The 17,819-nt window shown below is 56.5% G+C and overlaps 1 protein-coding gene across 1 annotated transcript in view; it reads right to left on the bottom strand.

Annotated features, from left to right (window-relative positions):
- Nucleotides 1-5,567: 5,567 nt before the first annotated feature.
- The window catches only part of OTOG (otogelin), a 77,255-nt gene continuing 65,003 nt past the window's right edge, over nucleotides 5,568-17,819 (bottom strand). The window contains exons 43-56 of the mRNA XM_059709062.1: nucleotides 17,455-17,649; nucleotides 17,044-17,256; nucleotides 16,385-16,489; nucleotides 16,080-16,187; nucleotides 15,547-15,648; nucleotides 13,972-14,070; nucleotides 13,143-13,183; nucleotides 12,158-12,233; nucleotides 11,881-12,059; nucleotides 10,990-11,094; nucleotides 10,671-10,790; nucleotides 9,559-9,604; nucleotides 7,205-7,284; nucleotides 5,568-7,096 (exon numbers count right to left, since the gene is read on the bottom strand). Of these exons, the coding sequence (XP_059565045.1) occupies nucleotides 6,896-7,096; nucleotides 7,205-7,284; nucleotides 9,559-9,604; nucleotides 10,671-10,790; nucleotides 10,990-11,094; nucleotides 11,881-12,059; nucleotides 12,158-12,233; nucleotides 13,143-13,183; nucleotides 13,972-14,070; nucleotides 15,547-15,648; nucleotides 16,080-16,187; nucleotides 16,385-16,489; nucleotides 17,044-17,256; nucleotides 17,455-17,649 (1,670 nt within the window). The 3' untranslated portion in view covers nucleotides 5,568-6,895. The remainder of the gene's footprint in view (nucleotides 7,097-7,204; nucleotides 7,285-9,558; nucleotides 9,605-10,670; nucleotides 10,791-10,989; nucleotides 11,095-11,880; nucleotides 12,060-12,157; nucleotides 12,234-13,142; nucleotides 13,184-13,971; nucleotides 14,071-15,546; nucleotides 15,649-16,079; nucleotides 16,188-16,384; nucleotides 16,490-17,043; nucleotides 17,257-17,454; nucleotides 17,650-17,819) is intronic.

Here is a 17,819-nt window from a genome sequence, read left to right as displayed (position 1 = left end):
GGTGGAGTAGGTGAGCAGGTGGTGCCAGGCCAAGGCAGGTGTGAGCGGGGCCCAATCACCCAGCGGATCATCCCACAGATGGTGACCAGTGGCAGCGGTTGGGGGGGCAGGGCTGCCACCCAGCTCCCAGGTGCTGAGGGAGCCAGACGGGGGTTGATGACTCAGGTGGAGGGGGGTGTGTGGAGGCCTGGGGACCCAGGTGCTGCCCAGGGCCCAGGGGTCAGCTGGGACCTGCGCTTCCACACCAGACACTCATGCTTTGATCACCGGCCAGGCCTAGGGACTGCACCCGTGCACGAATTTTGTGCACTGGGCTTCTAGTTTATAACAAAAGTCTAGGTTAATCAGAATTGGTCCTGTGTGGGGTTCATCAGCAGATGTGTTAGTGGTTGGCTGGGGGAGTGGGAGACAGACCATAACCATTCACTCACTAGGTGGATGCTGGTTCCTTTGCTGGTGGGATCACAAGGAAATTTCCCACATAATTCTCACAACTATTGTAACTATTATTCTAGTTTACAGTGGAGGAAACTGAAGCTCAGAGATGCTCAGTAACTTGCCAAGGCCACAGAGCTAGTGAGGGAAGCAGCCAGGATTAGACCTCAGGCAGCCTGTCCAACCTATATATATATATATATATATATATATATATATATATATATATATATATATATATATATATATTTTTTGCTGTATAGCTTCCAGAAACTCCATCTATTTGGCCTACTGATGCAACTATACCATGCTTTTCATTACAGGTACTGATATTTTCTAGTTTAAAATTGTCCTGTATATTTCATGTAGCTTTTCATGTGAGTATTTTAAGAATATTCGTGGCAATAGTGTTTTTTTTTTAATCATGAAACTATATTCCATAACATTTCCCCCACATTATAAACGATGCAACTTCAGTGCTTCTCTGAGTTAAAGTCCTCAGGAAACTAATGGACAAAGGAATGGACATTTTTGAGCGACTTCATGTATTCGTTGTAAAATAAAATGTTCATACATTTTACCAAGCCGTTCCCCGCAAGCAGTGCATAAGGTCGCCAGCTATATCATGGAGTGTCGTTTTTAACGGGTGTCTTTGGAAGACCTGAAGCTTCTGAGGTGTCTAATGGTGGAATTGGAGGCATAGTGACATATGGGCAGAAGGGATATTTTTGGGAGCAGTCCCTTCCCTGTACCTCCCAAATCCCTTACAGACCCCCTTTCCCCTCAGGGGGCCCCTCCTGCACATGGTGGGGGCAGGGCCTGGGCTGGGGCACCTCTGCCAGGATCCTGCTGATCTATGTTCTTGCCTGACACTCAGCAGCTGTCGTGGAGGCGTGGGCTGCAGGCGTTGTTCCCCACGGGCCGTGTGCAGGCTGCAGGCCGGGGATCCTTTCCCGCCTAATCCGAGGGGCACTGAGGTGGGGAGGGAGACAGCTGGGTGTAACTGATCTGCAAAGGAATGGAACGGCCCAGGCCTCCCCAGTGCTGGGCTGGGCGTCTGCAGGCTGCCCTCCCCAGCTGCTGAGCCCTTAACCCTTCCCTCTCTTGCTTCTCTCTCCCCTCCATCCTGGGAGGTAATGTCATCCAGCTCAGCCAAGCCCCAGGAATGACCCTAGAGGGGTCCGAACACCTTGGAGAGGACCTGGCCTGGAGATTGTTACTGTTGGGGAAGCGAGGGCAAGAGCAAAAGGCGTGGGTTCTCTAGGCGAGTTTCCTGTCTTAGAAGGAGACAGAGGTCTCCAAAGGCCCAGTGGGTGATTCAGAGAGCGGAGGCTGTGAGGTCAGAGGGGGAAGGCCCAGGCTGAGCTGGAGCTCAGGGAAGACTCCCTGGAGGAGGCAAGGAAAGGAACACTGGGTTTGGAGTCTGGTGCTGCCTCCACCATTGCTCATTTTGCAGTAAGACCTTGGGTGAGTCACCCTCTTTCTAGAATCAGTGTCTTGCTCCTGAAAACGTGGAGTTCCACGAAGATGATGTCCAAGGTTCTGTCCATAGTGGCAACAATAGCTCCATTCATCAAATGCCTAGTATAGGCCAGGAGCTTTATCTATAAGCATTCTCACCATCACCTGGCCAGATTCTCATTCCCATTTTAATGACGAGGAAGCTGAGGTTTGGGGAGAAGAAATCGCACAGCTGTTCAGAGACAGAGCCTGTCCCCGTAATCCAGGCCCCTTCCCTGCGCCCTGCTCCTCCTCCAGCTCCAACAGCCTAAAGACGACGATTTAGTTCAGGTAGAACAAGGCAGGAAACACGGTTGGCCGGGGTGTCGCAGAGGCAAAGGCTCAGCGGTGAGCCCCAGAGCTCTTGGGTGAAGGGTGGGCGAGGGCTGGGTAGGGCGCTTTGTTCCTGCTCTTCTCCTGCCCTGGGCACAACCGGCCTGGGATCTCCTGGCTCAGCCGGCCAGCCTCGCACATGGCCACAGCCTCTGCAGTTGTCCAGCCTGTTGCCATCCATGATCTCACTTGACCCTCATGCCAACCCTGGGATGTAGAACCTGTCACTCCTTCTCACAACAGAGGACTGACGCTTGAACATCCTCTAACTGGTAATTGCTGAAGAGAGACTAGAAACCCCTTTTCACTGCCCGCTCTGGCTTCCTGGAGGAAGGGTCCTAGAGAATGAGCTATGGGCTCCCCCAAAACCCCTCCATGCTCCCTCCTGCTTGGAAAGGGAAGTCTGAGTGTGGGCTGTGGCACTACACAAGCACGGGCTCAAATCCTGACTCCTCCACTCTCCAGCTGCCAGCTGCCTAACCTCTCTGGGCCCCAGCTTCCTCATCTGTTGTGAAGGAAATGTAGGTGAAGAATGAATGAATGAGTGAACCTACATCCCCCTGCTCTGAGCAGAGCACAGGCACAGGCCAGCAAGTGAGGCCCCAGACAGCAGAACCTAGGGGTGTGGTGGGGCTAGGGGCCGAAGAGAGGAATCCTGTGGGATGGGGTTTTAAGGCTGGTGTGAAGGTTAGGCAAGAACTATCTAGGAATATGGAGGAGAAGGGCATTCCAGATGAGGCAAAGGCCCCAGGTAAAGGTGCAGAGGCAGGAATGGACTGTGTGGGAGGAGCAGGGATGGGGTTTGGGTCCAGATGGCTGGGGGGCACTGGCCCACAGGGAGGTGGGACCTCATGGCAAGTGGGGGCTGAGTGGCAAGCCTAGAGAATGGCTCAGCTCTCTCCAAGGTCGCAGCGGTTGAACCCATCCTGTACCCTCCTTATCCCCCTCCTTCAATTCCCTGGGCTGCCAGGACCTCTGGGCAAAGGGCCGGGTGGGAGAGACAGCTGTGCAGGCCTCCTGCCTGCTGCAGGGGATTAGTTGGCACCACCACAGTGTGGGGGGGGGGGGGGGGGTTAGAGGGAGGAACCTGGCTCCCTGGCGCTGTCCACCCCTATATACCTTTTAACTTTTTGCTGCCCGGACTCCTCACTTTCATGTTTAAAGGCATGTTCCTACTCATTTTTCAGTGCTCTGTGTTAGACACTGGGGACATGGACATTGGGGACTGCCCAGCTAGAGGTGCCTTTATCCATCACTGTCCCAGCCCCAGGCCCTCTGAGACCCTTGATCTCTCTCCCAGCAAAACCTTTCTTCTCTTTCCACTGGCTCCTTCCAGGACATATGGTCAAGTCACTGCCTTCTTCAAACCAGCAAACAAACCTTTGCTGGACCTCATGCCTTATCCCTCTCTGCCCTCTCAGCTAAACTCCGTGGAGTTGTCTGCACTCTCTCCACTTCCTCACTGAAGACACTGTCCCCCAGATGCATCTCCTCTTCTTCCTGGGCACAGAGCTGGACTACATTTCCCAGCCTCCCTTGCAGTTAGGTGTGGCCTCGCACATGAGTTCTGGCCAGTGTGATAAAAGCAAGCCACTTTCAGTCAGGCACCCCCAAACCTCCAGAGCACGTTCCCCGCACTCCTCCCAGGGCTGGCCTGATGCAGATGAGCATGGCGGCTTTGGAAGGCTCTTGCTGGTGATGCTAGACTCCCAAGACAGAGGAGCCAGGTTCTCTGAATCGTTTTGGATGAAAGGTTCCAACTACGCAGGAACATTTGTTTCTCTCTCTCTCTCTCTCCCTCTCTCATTAGAAAGGAAAAATATACTATCATATTTGAACCACAGAAAATATCTGACTTGCTATCCATTAAAAAAAGAATGAGGAATTTGGTTCCCCTTCTCCTCCATCTCCCCAAATGGGACAACCCAGGAAAGCAGGGAAGAGGGGGCCTAGAACCTTGAAAAGAGGGTTGGAAGTGGAAAACTTCCTGCTTCTGGGGCAAGATATGGCCAATGAACTTGCACAAGTTTGATCTTAACTTGAAGTCGTTCCTGTTTGATTCCATCTGTGACTGCCATCTGCCTTCCCCGAACCACTATGACAAGTGTGTGAGTGTCCTTGGGGAAATGTGAAAGGCAGGGCCACACATGGGTGACCAGGCCTTGGGGACCTAGCCCTTGGGGAGGAGGCTAAAGGTGGGCAGGTGCTGACACGGTTGATGGGAGTGGCGAGGAAAGGGTTAAGGGGTCTGTGAGCGGGATTGGCTCTCTGCTCAGGGAGGGCAGTAAAATCAGCATGTCGCCTCCAATTTGCTCCGGCCTGACCTTGAACGTGAATCATTCCATCACAATGTCCTTATTGATTTCCACAGGAAGAGGATTAAGCCCAGAAAATCGGGGCTGGAACTTGAGCCCCAAGCAAGGAAAATGGGATGGTTCTGGGGCTCAAAACCCCTCGTGTTTGCAAATACGTCACAGGGGGCTGCAGGCTAGGCAGCCGCCCAGTGCGCCCAGCTCAATACCAGCTCTCCGAGTGGCTGGGACCTTGGCTTCTGTTTCTTCCTTTCTTTTTTTTAAATAAATTTATTTGGGTGACATTGGTTAATAACATTATCTAAGTTTCAAGTGTACAACCCTATAACACATCATTTGTGTATGTCACTGTGTGCCCACCACACAAAGTCTAGCCTCCCGTCACTGTATATTTGACCCCTTTACCCTCTACCCTCCCACCATGGGCTTCTATTTCTTACCAGTCTGTGTGGCCTCTGGGGTTTTCTTAAGCTTTAAGTCACACACAGAGTGGGGAGGACACAAGGGTTGGGGAGATGCTATAGATACCCCTTGAGTCTTGAGGCTATTCTCTGGATTCTCCCTAACCCCAGCACAGTCAACAGTGCTTGCAAAAACTTACTGAGCTTTATGAGACAACGGGAAAATAGATACAGAAACATTGAGACATGAAACTTACCCTCAGGACCTGCCATTCACATCCTAAGTGAGAAGCATGTGCCCTGGCCCCACAGAGCTGGGAGCATTCCCCAGGCCCCTCACCTGGGTGCCAGCTCCCCAGCTCCCAATGTCCTCTTTTTTCTACCCACCCCTCCTCCTAGGAATCGGTCCAATTCCAACCAACAGATACCAACTGAGGACCTGTCTTGAGGGGGCACGGTGCTGGGCATGGGCGGGGCAGAAGTCAGGGTGACCTCCGGGGCCATAAAATAGGGTCTTATCTTCACAGCTGAAAGCCCTTCAGAGTCAAAGCACACCTGACACCCTCAGAGATGCTCAGAGGCTCGATGTCTTCCCATGGTTTATTGGATATATAAACAGAATTCAGGTGCAGGCGCAGAGAGTCTGCAGGAACAGCTGGGGACCACCCTGGCACAGAACCCTAACCCAACCCTGGGGGCACAGGACAACCACACCCATCCAGATATACAGGACGGTGCTGGCCAGAACCGCCTCATGTTCATGCTGTTTGGATCCAGGAGCACAAGTGACCTGGTGGTGGATGTGTGTGTATGTGTGTGGAAGGGGCCCTGGCCCTGGTTTTGGGGAGACACTCTGGTTCAGAGACAAGGGTCTGAAGATGCTCAGATAATCGGGCGGCACACACAGGGCTTGCATTTCCCACTGACAGGTGCTCTCCTGCTAAACAGGCCCAGGAAGCAGTGAGCTGAGAACCAGCTGAACCACAAAACCCACCTGAAGTCCCTCCAGACACCAACGCCACTGTGTCCTTAGAGAAATGGCCACCGCAAAGCCGAGCTGCTCTTGCTTTCAAGCTGAAGGTACCCCTTGAACACTATGGCCCTTGGAGGGTGGGCTGTGCTGGGCCCTGGCTGAGGAAGCCATTCCCTCCCATCACCACCCACAAGAGCCAGCCCACATGCCAGGAAGGCCAGCTGTGGTGGATGGGGGCGGGGGGGGGGTGGTATGGAGTAGGCATGGGCCTGCTCTCCTAAACCTTTCCCAAATCACAATGTCAATAACAGGATACCAGGGCACTCAGGGGACTTGAATGTCACTGAGCTGCTCCTCAGTCTCTGGGTCTCAGCGCACAGATATTGGTGAGACTAGACCCAGGAACCCGCCCTTTTTGCTTTTGGGAATTCCTTCTGGGCAGCTCTGTGCAGGCTGTGTGTTGCAATTAAAGCTGTCTTTCCTTTTACAGTGTCTGTGGTTCTCCGTGGCCAAGAAAGAGAATGGGCTCCCACATCCTGACCCTGCACTTGGTTTTGGGTCCAGCTCTGATCCCAGTGTCCTAGGAAAGCTCTCACCCCCTCCACCAAAAGCACTGTGGCCAGAGTCACGGGTGTGCAGGGGCTGCCGCCCTGACCCAGGGCCCATTCCAGCCTCAAGCCAGAGACAGAGGTCCCCAAGCCCTCTGCTGTGGCACTTTCCCAAGTGTGGAGGAGGGGCAGCCTAGAGAGGGAGCCAGGATGGGCAGGTGTGGCCTGTTCTGGTCACTCTCTGTGCCTCTGCTCATTCCAGGCTTGGCATGAACCAGCTCTCCACACCTGAAGCGTCCCCTCCCCCCCACACAGGCCAGCTGGAAACTAAAAGCAGGGGTGATGGAGGTGGCCCGACCAGCCCAAGGCCCAGCCCCCCGCCTCCCGCAGGCCTCAGGACCACTGGCAGGCACAGTCGGTGGGCTCCTGCACTGTGTAGGGCACCCAGGTGGCGTTGGTGGCACAGAAGAGCTGCACGGAGCGCCGCTGCAGGCCCACTTCTCGGCAGCACTTGCAGAAACGGGCGTAGGTGTTGATGTTGTAGTTGTAGATGCTGGCGGACGGGCACCTCCCATCACAGGACACTAGGTTCACCTGGGGATGGGCAAGCCCGTGAGGCGGCCTGTGTAGTTCCCACCTCCCCAAACCCCCCTTCCCCATCGTTGGCTGCCCCTCCCCCACCGCCCGGTGGATGCCACGCACAGGGGTGTTGCTCCTGCATTCATTCTTGCGGATGGTCATGCGGATGGTCACTTTCTTGCAGGAGCGCCCATCCTCTTTACCTAGGGGGACAGGGTGGGTGAGGTGGCCGTGGCTGAAAGGTGCTTCCGGTGGCAGCAGGATGGGCCGGACTGGGGCAGTTAGTGTCATGCTGGAGGGTCCATCTGCCAGCGTTAGTGCCCATGCATTAGAGCCCCTCCCCGTCAGAGGGCAAGCTTTTCACTCAGAGCCCTGGAGGGAGACGGTGCTGGCACAGAAGGCAGGGGAGACAGAGGAAGGTGCCTGGGATGGCCCAGGGGGCTCTGGGCTAGGGAAGAGAGGATTTGGGGACAGGCAGGATGCCTCCCCACCCCAGTCCCAACATCTGTCTCTAACCTCTATCGGTGACCTCACCCCCATCTGACTTTCAACTTTTCTATTCAAGAGGGCTCCTAGCATTAAGATTCTGCAATTTCTTGGATGAAGGCAACCCCAGTCCTGAGTATCATGTGTGCACACAGCAGGCTCATCCATATGGAGACCGATCAGAGTGCCGTTTCCTCTGCCTGGACCATGCCTCCCACGGACAACAGTCACGTGGCTCATTCATGCCCCCGACTGCTCAAGCATCTCCTCACCACTGGCCTACCCTGAATCCCTTCTTGGAATGGCAGCTCTCCCTGCACCAGTCCTCCCTGCTGACCCCTCCCCAGCCGGTTTCTGCCCAGGACAGTGTCACCACCCAGTCAGAGACGCCCTGCTGGTTATGCTGCTGAGGTGTAAGCTGCAGAGCCTTCTGCATGGCCTCGTCCACAGTTTGTTGTGAGTTCTGTCCTCATTCTAAATAAATATTTCCTTTCACACCTCAATCTGGCTTTGTAAGTTTGTGTTCTTTTTCTGAATGAGGGCCTCCACATTGCATAAGCTTCCGTCCCCATAAAACCAGAGGCATCCCCGCTATTATACACTGTGTTTTACTAGTTATTCTGTCTCCCCCGGCTAAAATGGCAGCTCCATGAGGCCTGGTGTATGCTGTGTCTACAGTGCCTAGCACAGGGCCTGGCACATTGGTGCTCAGTAAATATTTGCCAGGAGCACGGGCTTGCTCTGTGACCCCAGGTGCCTTCTGGAAATGGGGGGGGGGTCCTTTCTTCTGGCCTCGGGGCCTCACCATAGGTTTCCCACCACAGCGGCAGGAGGACTCCCAGCCAGAGCTAAGCTGACTTTGTCCACTGTCTGTGCTCCCACGAGGCAGGAGAACGGAGTGCTGTCCTGGCCATGGCCCCTGGGTCCGGACTGAGACTGGCTGAGTGACCAGTGGGAGCAAAGCGGTGGCAGCATTGGGCATTGGTGGGCGCCAGGTGAGCGGGCACCGCTGAAGCATTCCCATGCAAGCCCAGGGGGCACAGCTTGCTACCCAGCATGCACTGTTGGCCGAAAGGCCTCTGCCAGAGGCAGGGAGCAGGGGCGCCACCCTCCCCACCCCCACCCCCAGAGCTGGGGCCACCTAGCAGAAGGGACATTGTTGGAAATAGCAACGCGGCTGCCCGCCTCCAGTTCCATGGGCTCCCGAGAGGAGTACCTGGGCGGCAGTGGACACTAACCCGTGGAGGAGAGGCGGGGCTAACGGGGACCACGGGAAACAGGGTCCCCGGGGAACCTGGGGAGAGGGACACGGGTTGCAGGTCACATGAGAGCACACGGGACATTCAGGGAACATGAGCTGTGGGTCAGAGATCAGCCAATGAGGCACTGAGCCCAACTTTCTTGGAGTATGTGCGGTGAGCATAAAAAGTCTTACATTCTATAGCCCTCCCAGGAAGCGCCTGGGACCTGAGGGGGAGGGGAGGCATGTGGGCAAAGGCGCTAAGGCTGACTGGCCAGGCATGCCTATGTGGTTGGGGCTGCAGGTCCCAGGGCCAGGTGTGAGGACCGTTGTGCAGACCTCTCACTCAGACTCTGCAGGGAGTCTGTGGGCCTGAATCCCACCCATGAGGCCCCTCCAAGACACGGCTCTTGGCCACAGGGAGAATTCATGTAGTGGGCTGGGGGCCTTGGCAGGGGCAGGCCAGTGAGCTACTGACCTCCTGGACTCAATATCCCAACGTCCCCGTCTCCAACAAGAAGCAGAGGCCTTGTGTTGGGACAGGAAGGTGAGCATGGCCTCTGCCCAGCTGCCTGTCTGTGCCAGTGCCTGGACCTCGTGGTTGGGGATTATCCCTTCATCTACTCACTCCCGAAGAGCCACCACCGGAGGTGCCAGGCCAGGGCCTGGCCTTCTAGCCCCATCATGACATGCTGTCCCCCCCACCCCCGCCAGAGCCCCTCACCCCTGGGTCGCCACCATGATCACTCACATGCCCTGCAGCATCCTTCCAGGGAAGGGACCACCGAGCCCCCGACCTGGAGGGAGAAGAGGGCAGGTGGGTGGGAGGTCCTGTCCAGACCAGGAGCCACGATCCCAGCAAGAGGCAGGGAGTCCCAGGGACTTGACTCCTTTCCTCCCATGATGCCCCAGGCAGGACCTCCAGGCCCTGCTGGCCATCAGGCCTCGGCCAGAGGAAGACGGGGGCCCTGGGCTGGCCGTGGGAGAGCCACAGGTGGGAGCTGACTGCTTGGGACACTGGCACTGAGATTGTCTGCGGCTCCCACTGAGGCTGGAGCCCGGGTTAAGGTGATGCTTTCCAGGGGCAGCTCCCCGCATGGAGGGCCAGGGCGGGAGGGGAGCAGTAGCTGACCCCCTTGGGTGAGCGGCCTGGGCTCCGTCTCAGCCCTGGATAAGTTGTCCCTTTCTTCTGGGCTTAATTTCCCCATTTCTAAAATGGGAGCAATTCTCCTCAGAGCCCTCCTCCTCTACTGTGAAATGGATGAGACAATGGACATGGCAGTTCTTTGTGAATAAGTGTGAGTGTGCGTTTCTATGTGTGTGTGATTTTGTGAGCATATATGTGTGTGTACAGGTGTGATTGTGTGTATGAGAGTATGACTGTGTGTGTGTATTTATCTTCTGGGTAAGGTCAGAAATCTTTAAATGCCCATATTCATCTCAGGAGCTTTCATCATTTAACAATAACCCCAAACCCTCCAGGAAATCCTTGTCCTTGGGGTGTACCCATAGTGACAGCTGTCCACACTAGTGCAAAAGTGCTGTGGTGTGTGACAGTGAGCATGTGTGCGCTGGCATATTGAGGTGTTAATGTCCCCGCGGAGTGTGTGGTGTGTGCGTAGTTGACTGTCCGTGGCAGTGTGTCTGTAACAGTGTATATTTGTGTGTGTCTGTGTGTGGCCCTGTGATGTGCGAGGTGGGCAGGCATGGAGAGATGTGGACCTGGGGCGGCGGGGCAGGCTCAGGCTCCGGGAACCCCTCCTCCCACACCCCTGCACAAAGGACCTCTCCCCAACCCACTAGTAAGAGCGCCGACGCCCCTGGCCTCAGGCCATGCTGCGGGGCGGGGGGACTGGCACTGACCTTGGCACACTCAGTCTCATTGAGCGGTGGGCAGCTGATGGGCGAGCGGACAAGCACGGCGCCCAGGGGGGTGCTGCTGCAGTGGTGGCGGGCGCACTCTGCAATCCAGGACGCCCCGGGCTGGAGGGCACAGAGGTGGGTGATGGGGACCGTGGCCAGATGGATGGCCCGGGTGAACCGATCGGGTATAGCTCCGAAGACAGGTGCAGCCCCAAGCCTAGCACTGCCCAGGACCCCATCTGTACCCAGCCCTGGGTCCTGGTCCTCGGTGTCTCCTGCCGGAACCCCTTCCTAGGTGGGTAGTCAGGGGGCTGCATACCAAGAACAGGGAGGTGGTGCCGTTGGGGAAAGTGAAGAGGCAGGACACGTTCCTGCAGGAGCCGCAGCAGGCCGCCAGGTCCCGCGGGTGCTCATACTCCTGGTTCTGCAGGACAGGGAGAGACGGATGGGCTCGGCACATGCCCACCTCCGCCCTCCTGCCTCTCCCACTGTCTTTGTCTCTGAGCCCAGAGCAGGGCCCTCTGTAGACGCTCAGGAAGGGGCCCCCCAGGCTCCTTCTATCTCGGCAGGAAGGTCATCCCACGGCTACTCTGTGATTCCTTTGCTGCAGGTCCTGGGCTCAGCCCCAGTGATAAAGCGCTCCCCACCCCTTTCGAAGACGGCATCCATCTCTGGTAATTACGGGTACCAGTTTCGGTTCCAGATAGACCTCTAGCTGAGTCCCAGTTCCTGTGGGGCTTTTGACAAAGGACTGGACCTCCCTAAACCTCAGTTTTTTCATCTGAAAAACAGGAATAATTCTAAGCCTGTTTATTCAATTAATAGTTCTTTAGCCCTCACTAGAAGCCAGTAACTATCCTAAGCATCGGGCATGTAAACGTGTTCAACAAATGATAGCAGCAACGCAAACACAGAAATAAACAAACTAGGGGATATGCCAGCCATAGAAGGTGCTTCATACATGTTCTCTGTCAAATCCCCACCCTTGCCAGGTCTTCACTCCCGCTGTTCCCCTCCTGGCCTCGCCCAACCCAGCCCTGTTTCCAGCACTTTCCACAGAGGTCTCCGGAGCCCCTGATGCCCATGCTCTAGACTTGTCTAGAGAGCTTGGGGAGAGCTGGAGGGACCCTCTGGTCTTGGAGCATCTAGGCTCTGCCAGGCCAGCCCTTCTGACCATCCCTCCCCCACCCCGTCCCATGCTGCCCCCTACCGCCTCGCAGTGGACGTCACACAGCACAGAGGTGGTGTTGATCTGGTAGAAGCCGGTGAGAGGGTCCAGCAGGTCAGTGCAGCGGGAGGTGTGGCACACGCCATCGGCCGAGAGCTCCACCACCGTCTGGCCCGGCTGCATCACCCCCAGCTCTCGGCTCAGACATACGGCAGCCTTCACTGCATGGGTGTGCAGGGCAGTCACAGTCACCGAGAGCCCAGCACCCACCCCCGCGCCACCCATGGCTCACTCACCCTGGCTCTACCTCCCCGCTCACCGCACTCGTATTTGGCGCAGCCACACACGTTCTCCTCGCTGTGCATGAACTCCTCATCCAGCTGGGACTTTTCCCACTGGGTGGGGCAGAGGCGGTCAGCACCCGGGTGGGAAGGCCCAGCCCCGCCCTCGGGAGCAGTCTGCCACCTCAGCCCCTCTCTCCTTGCAGCAGTGGAGAAGGGCCTGGGGCCTGGGGACCCTTGGCACCCTGTGAGCTCAGTCACCCTTCCGCTGAGGTTCCCTGCTGAGGAGCACCCCAGGGTCTTCTCTGGGCCTCAGGCCTCTCCTGTCACTCTGAGCAATAGGGGACCGATGCGTGGCTGCAGCACAGCATCTCACTGGGCTCATGCTACTTCCCTTCTCCCTTCCCCAGTTGAAGGGAGAGAGAGAGGACGGGGCAGGAGGCAAAGTGAGAGGAGATGCATGTTGAGGTTTGGGGGGAATACCTATAATTCATAAAATTATGTGAAAAACATAACTTTAAACATAACTTTGCAGGTTTCCTGGCTCCTGATCCTGGCACTGTGATTACTAGCTATATGACCTTAACCTTAATGTCCTTGTGTGTAAAACTGAGTTAATCATAGAATCACTGGGTTGTCGTGAGAATTAATGTGATAATATACATAAAGGCCCTAGGATAGTTCCTGGCATATAGTTAACTCTCAACTAATATTAGCTACCGTCGTAAGTATCATCATCACCATCACCATCTTCACCATCCTCCCCATCCCCACCATCATCACCAGCATCCTCATCATCCCCATCTTCATCATCACTGTACTTAATCCTCACAGCTCTGAAGCATGACCACGCCCACTTTACAACTAAGGGCACTGCGCCCAGGGAGCAGGGCTTAGCACTCGAACACTGACCTGCAACCCGAGGCTCTGTGTCCTAGATGGAAGGCACAGGGTCTCCAGGGGAAGGGGCGGGAAGGGAGGAAAGGAAGCGGGGCCGGCCAGGGGAGGACAGGCTCTACGTACCAGATGGCACCGGGGCACTGGGATTGTGTCGCAGTCACACTCTGAAAAACAGGAGGGGCCAGGACCCACCTCACCAGAGATGTCCAGGTGGAGGACCTTCGGGCCTCCGGACGCCTCACTGCAGGCACAGCCCTCCTCCAGCCTGCCTTCCTCCCCCTCGCGGAGGCACCACCGGCCAAGTGAAGGGAGGCAGCAGCTCCAGCTTCAGGGGGAGGCGCTCCAGGCAGAGTGGCTGTGAAACACTCCTCTGGGGAACTCCTCGGCAGATGGCTTTACGTGCCTGCTCTATGCGGAGCTTTCCTCGGTGCTCTGGGGCCAGAGCAACGACTGAGACAGACTAAAACCCCTGCCTTCACGAGGTTCACATCCAGGCGCAGAAAAAGACAAGCAAGATATCCAGGTGCAAACTAGAGTTTCCTGACTCTTTTTTAAACAGGTTTTTATTGATTTCAAAGAGAGGAAGGGAAGAGGGAGAGAGAGATAGAAGCATCAATGATGAAAGAGAATCATGGATAGGCTGCCTCCTGCATGCTCCCTACTGGAGATCGAGCCCACAGCCCAGGCATGTGCCATAACTGGGAATAGAACCGTGACCTCTTCGTTCATGGGTCAACTTGACCACTGAGCCACACAGGCCAGGCTCAACTCTTTTTAAAATTACATTTTTATATAAAGCTACTGGTGTTCATGATAGATCACTTCCACCTACTTCCCCAAAGGATTTGAGGTGGATTTAACAACATTATATTACTAGTTGCAATAAAGACTGTTGATGGAAAGGGGCCCTGGATCTCTGCCTTCGGGAGGGGCCGCCCTGTCCGGGACTTACCACAGGACTTGTAGGGGCAGCAGCGGTCTGGGCTCCACACCTCCACCAGGGCAGTGCCCATGCCACACTGCACTTGGGGGCAGCGGAAGTTCTCACACACTGCACAGAGGGGAGGCAGGGGACACATTAGCCGCAGACAACTTGGAGCGTGAATCCTCAGAAATGTGACATCGGCTAAGGAGGGAGTCCCCCCAATTTCCTCAGACACCCTCCTGGGCTGGAGTCCAGGAGAGAAGTCTGGGATCCCGGAATGTCCCTGTAGAACTACCTTGGGAGGCCCTACTTCTGCTCCGGGAGGCATTACGATGTGGCAATGGCAGAACCTTAAGGTCACTCAACTGGGCCTCCCCATCCGGGCTCTGTGTCACCCCGAGAGTAGCGATCAGAGGGGAGCCAGTGACCAGGATAAGCTCACTGACCAGAGCGGTTTCCTCTGGGGGAGAGCACACCCTTCCCACCGGTGGACATCACCACATGCAGCCGCCCGAGCTGCTCGGCGTGGCCACGCTCCAGGCTCACACTCCCTTCCTACTGTTATTCAGGCAGGTCCCTCTTTGCAGAGGGTTCCTCGGCCACGCTCATGTATCGAGAGAGCAAGACCAGGAGTGAGGAAATCTCTAGGCTCAACTTCTTTGGTGGGGAGGAGAGGCACAAAGGTCAACGCTGAAGGGGAAAGACCGTAAGACTTGTTTGATTTACTACAAAAATTGCTGGCCCAGGTCAGCATTGTCACCTGGTGTTCACAAAAGTATGAAGCGGAGAGGAAGAAGGACATCGTACAGCATCCAAGTACTGGGCGACTTTCTGGTTGTAATAGGAAGCATGTAAGTGTCAGATGGAGGGCTGTGACCGTCCCCACCCCAATCCAGGGCCGAGGTTCACATCAGTTACAGTGGCTCAGCCACGCGGTATGTGTCTCCTGGTGGGGTGTACTACGAAGCTCATGCACTCTCCAGTTAGAAAACGTTTTAGTTGAATCCACCAAGTCTCAGGTCTTCACTTCCGGTTTACAGGAAGTGTACAGGCTAGAGAAGCAAGATGAACAATCCAGACGGTGGGACTTTCCGCAGGACCACAGCCAGGCCCTACAATGTAGTGTCACACAGAAAAAGGGACCCGTGCTAGATTAAAAGATGTTTAAGAGACGTAAGATTAATGTGTGGTCCTGGACTGGATCTTGGGTTGGACAAGCCAGGAGAATTGTGGACTGGGTACGAGATAACTTAAAAATGTTATTAATGTGGAAAGGTGAAGGTCACGTGTTCACAGCTGGTTAAAGAAGAGTATGTCCAGGTGACGTCCTTTGGGTAAAGCACACACACTAAAGGCATCAGGAGGACAGGGATGGAAATGCTGACAGTAGGCTACCTGGGAGGCAGGAAGACAGTGTTTTCACTTGGATGTTGTACTTTCAACAGGCAGATATAGGGCTTTGGTAATGAAAGCATAATGAAGACTGGGGCGGGGTAATAACATGAGTGTCCTGGGGAGGTGGGGGGCTCTGTGAAGGGCCCGGTGGCACATACAGGACCCAGGAGCCCCTTCCGGCCGTGGCCCACGTCCGCCGGGACTCACCACACTGGTACAGAGGGCAGCAGAGCTCCGTGGTGTTGCTGTCCACAGTGAGCGCCTCCCCCTCCTGACACTCGGGGATCGGATCTGGGCAGTCGCCACAGGCTGAGGGGAGAGGGGCACTGCAGTCACAGGCAGACCCCCTCGTCGGGGGGGTGGGGGTGGCGGGGCTTGGGAGAGGACAGGTAGCGAGGTGGGGACACCTTGAAAATCCAGGTGGGACGGGGCTAGACTAAGGGCAGTGGTTCATGGTCCCCCATGGCCTGTCCTGGAGTCAGAACGCGCACGTTCTCCCTGTGTCCACCTAAGTCTTGCGCTGAGCGAGCACCGACTTCCTCGTGCTCAGTCATCCACAGAGGATCGGTTTCCTCTTTCTCCTACACGTCTCTCTGGACAGGGACCTCACCTTCTCCTGTGCCCCCCTCCCCACCTGTGACCCCCATCCTTTCCTCCCCGCCACCCAAGGATGCCGGGGTGCAGAAGGGGTGGCTGTGGCCCAGGTGTGCACGCTGACGCCTGATGGCTTGCCCACTCACTGCAGAAGTAGTAGGTGCAGCACGAATCCCCCAGGCGGCCGGCGATCAGGATCTGGTCCTGGCGGCAGCTGGGGATCACCTCGGCCTCACACTGATCTGGGTCACACTCTGGAAAAAAAACAAAACAGAATCGAGGCGCTGGGAGCAGACCCTGCCTGGCCACACTGGGCCACCCACCCTGACTCTGCCCTAATCTCCAGCCAGAACCCAATCCCCAAAGCTGTCCTTGCTCCCCTACCCCAGGGGCAGGTTCCCACCTCCCCCAGGTGGTCGGTATCCCATTCTCCCAGCCCCCGACCTCTCACCACAGCTGTAGCTGGGGCAGCAGGATTCCTCCTGGAAGTGGGTGATGAGTCGGTGGCCAGGCTGGCAGGTGGGGGCAAGGCCCTCACATAGGGTCTGGTTACACACTGGCCCGGGGGCCACAGGGCCTGTCACCTGGAGGCCAGGACTTCTCCCAGCCTCCAGCGGTGCTCAGACCCTGGACACCTGGTCCCCATGACGCCTCCCAGCCCCCAGGTCCCTCGTTCCTAGAAGGAGCCTCAGATGGTGACTGGGACAAAAGAGCAATAACAGTTAACATCCAACCCAATGGACCGCGTGCCAGCGGCTGTTCTGGATCAGCATTCACTTCTGTAATTCTCACAGCAGCCCGGAAGGTGGGTACTATCAGCCCCCTGTTACAGGAGGATCGACTGAGCACAGGATGTTAGATGATCTGCCAGTGTCCCCAGGCTGCCAGGTGGCAGAGGAAGAGTCCACTCCAGAGCCTGTGCCTTTAAGCCCTGCCCACCCTAAGGTGTGGCTCCTGTTCCCCAGGTGGGGTTCTCTCCCTCTCCCCAGTTCCCCCCCGAAACACAAGACACGTTCACTTTCCCAGCCTTGTGCTATCCATCAGGGTCAGGGCTGGAGCCTTTTAACTGTCTTGGAGTCCAGGCCCAGGGAAGTGAACAGTGGAACTCACCACAAACAGCCCCCAGGCAGCACGGATCCTCCGTGGGCCGGAGCAGGGCCACCTCCCCAAAGCGGGGACAGGTCTCAGGGCGGGGGCCCGGGCAGTCCAGGTCCACTGGGACGATGGTGTCCTGAGCTTGGCACTGGTGTTGGCAGCATCCGCTGAGGGAGCTGTTCCAGGTCTCCCCCAGGGCCCGCGGCACCCCCGTGCTGTCTGTGCAGGCTGCAGACGGGTGTGGGGAAGGCACAGGGGCCTCAGGAGGGTGGGGAGACCCAGACTGTCCCAGGTTACACCCCCCCTGGGACAACGACCAGCCCAAAGCAGACCTGGAAGGATACAGGCCATGGGTGCAGGAGTGTGAAGGAGGGCCTAGGGAGAAGCCAGCTTGGAGGGTCCCACCCTGGGAGGGCAGGAACCTACCGCACTTCTCCTCAGGGATGCAGAGCGCCGAGTGGCGGCGGTGCAAGAGGGTGCCCTCAGAGCAGACGCAGCCCTCGCCCAGCACCTGGCACTGCTCCGGGTCCAGCGGGCCCAGCATCCCATCTTGGCAGGACTCGGGAGGCTCACAGGCCGCCACACAGGCCTGATATGTGGAGTCGCTGGAGCACAGGAAGGCTGCAGGGACACAGAGGGCGTCAGTGAGCACCATCTGCGACTCAGCAGACAGTGCGAAGGGGTTTCACGAGCTCTTTCCTCTAGATCAGCAGTCAGCAAACCAAGTTTTACTGAATGTTTCACAGCCACATCGTTGATTTACTCCTGAATGTGGCTGCCTGTGTCCTACA

Source organism: Myotis daubentonii, chromosome 9 (assembly GCF_963259705.1).
Source record: "Myotis daubentonii chromosome 9, mMyoDau2.1, whole genome shotgun sequence".
Taxonomy (NCBI): domain Eukaryota; kingdom Metazoa; phylum Chordata; class Mammalia; order Chiroptera; family Vespertilionidae; genus Myotis; species Myotis daubentonii.
The sequence above is the reverse complement of the archived record's forward strand: the minus strand, read 5'-3'. Positions and strand labels throughout refer to the sequence as shown.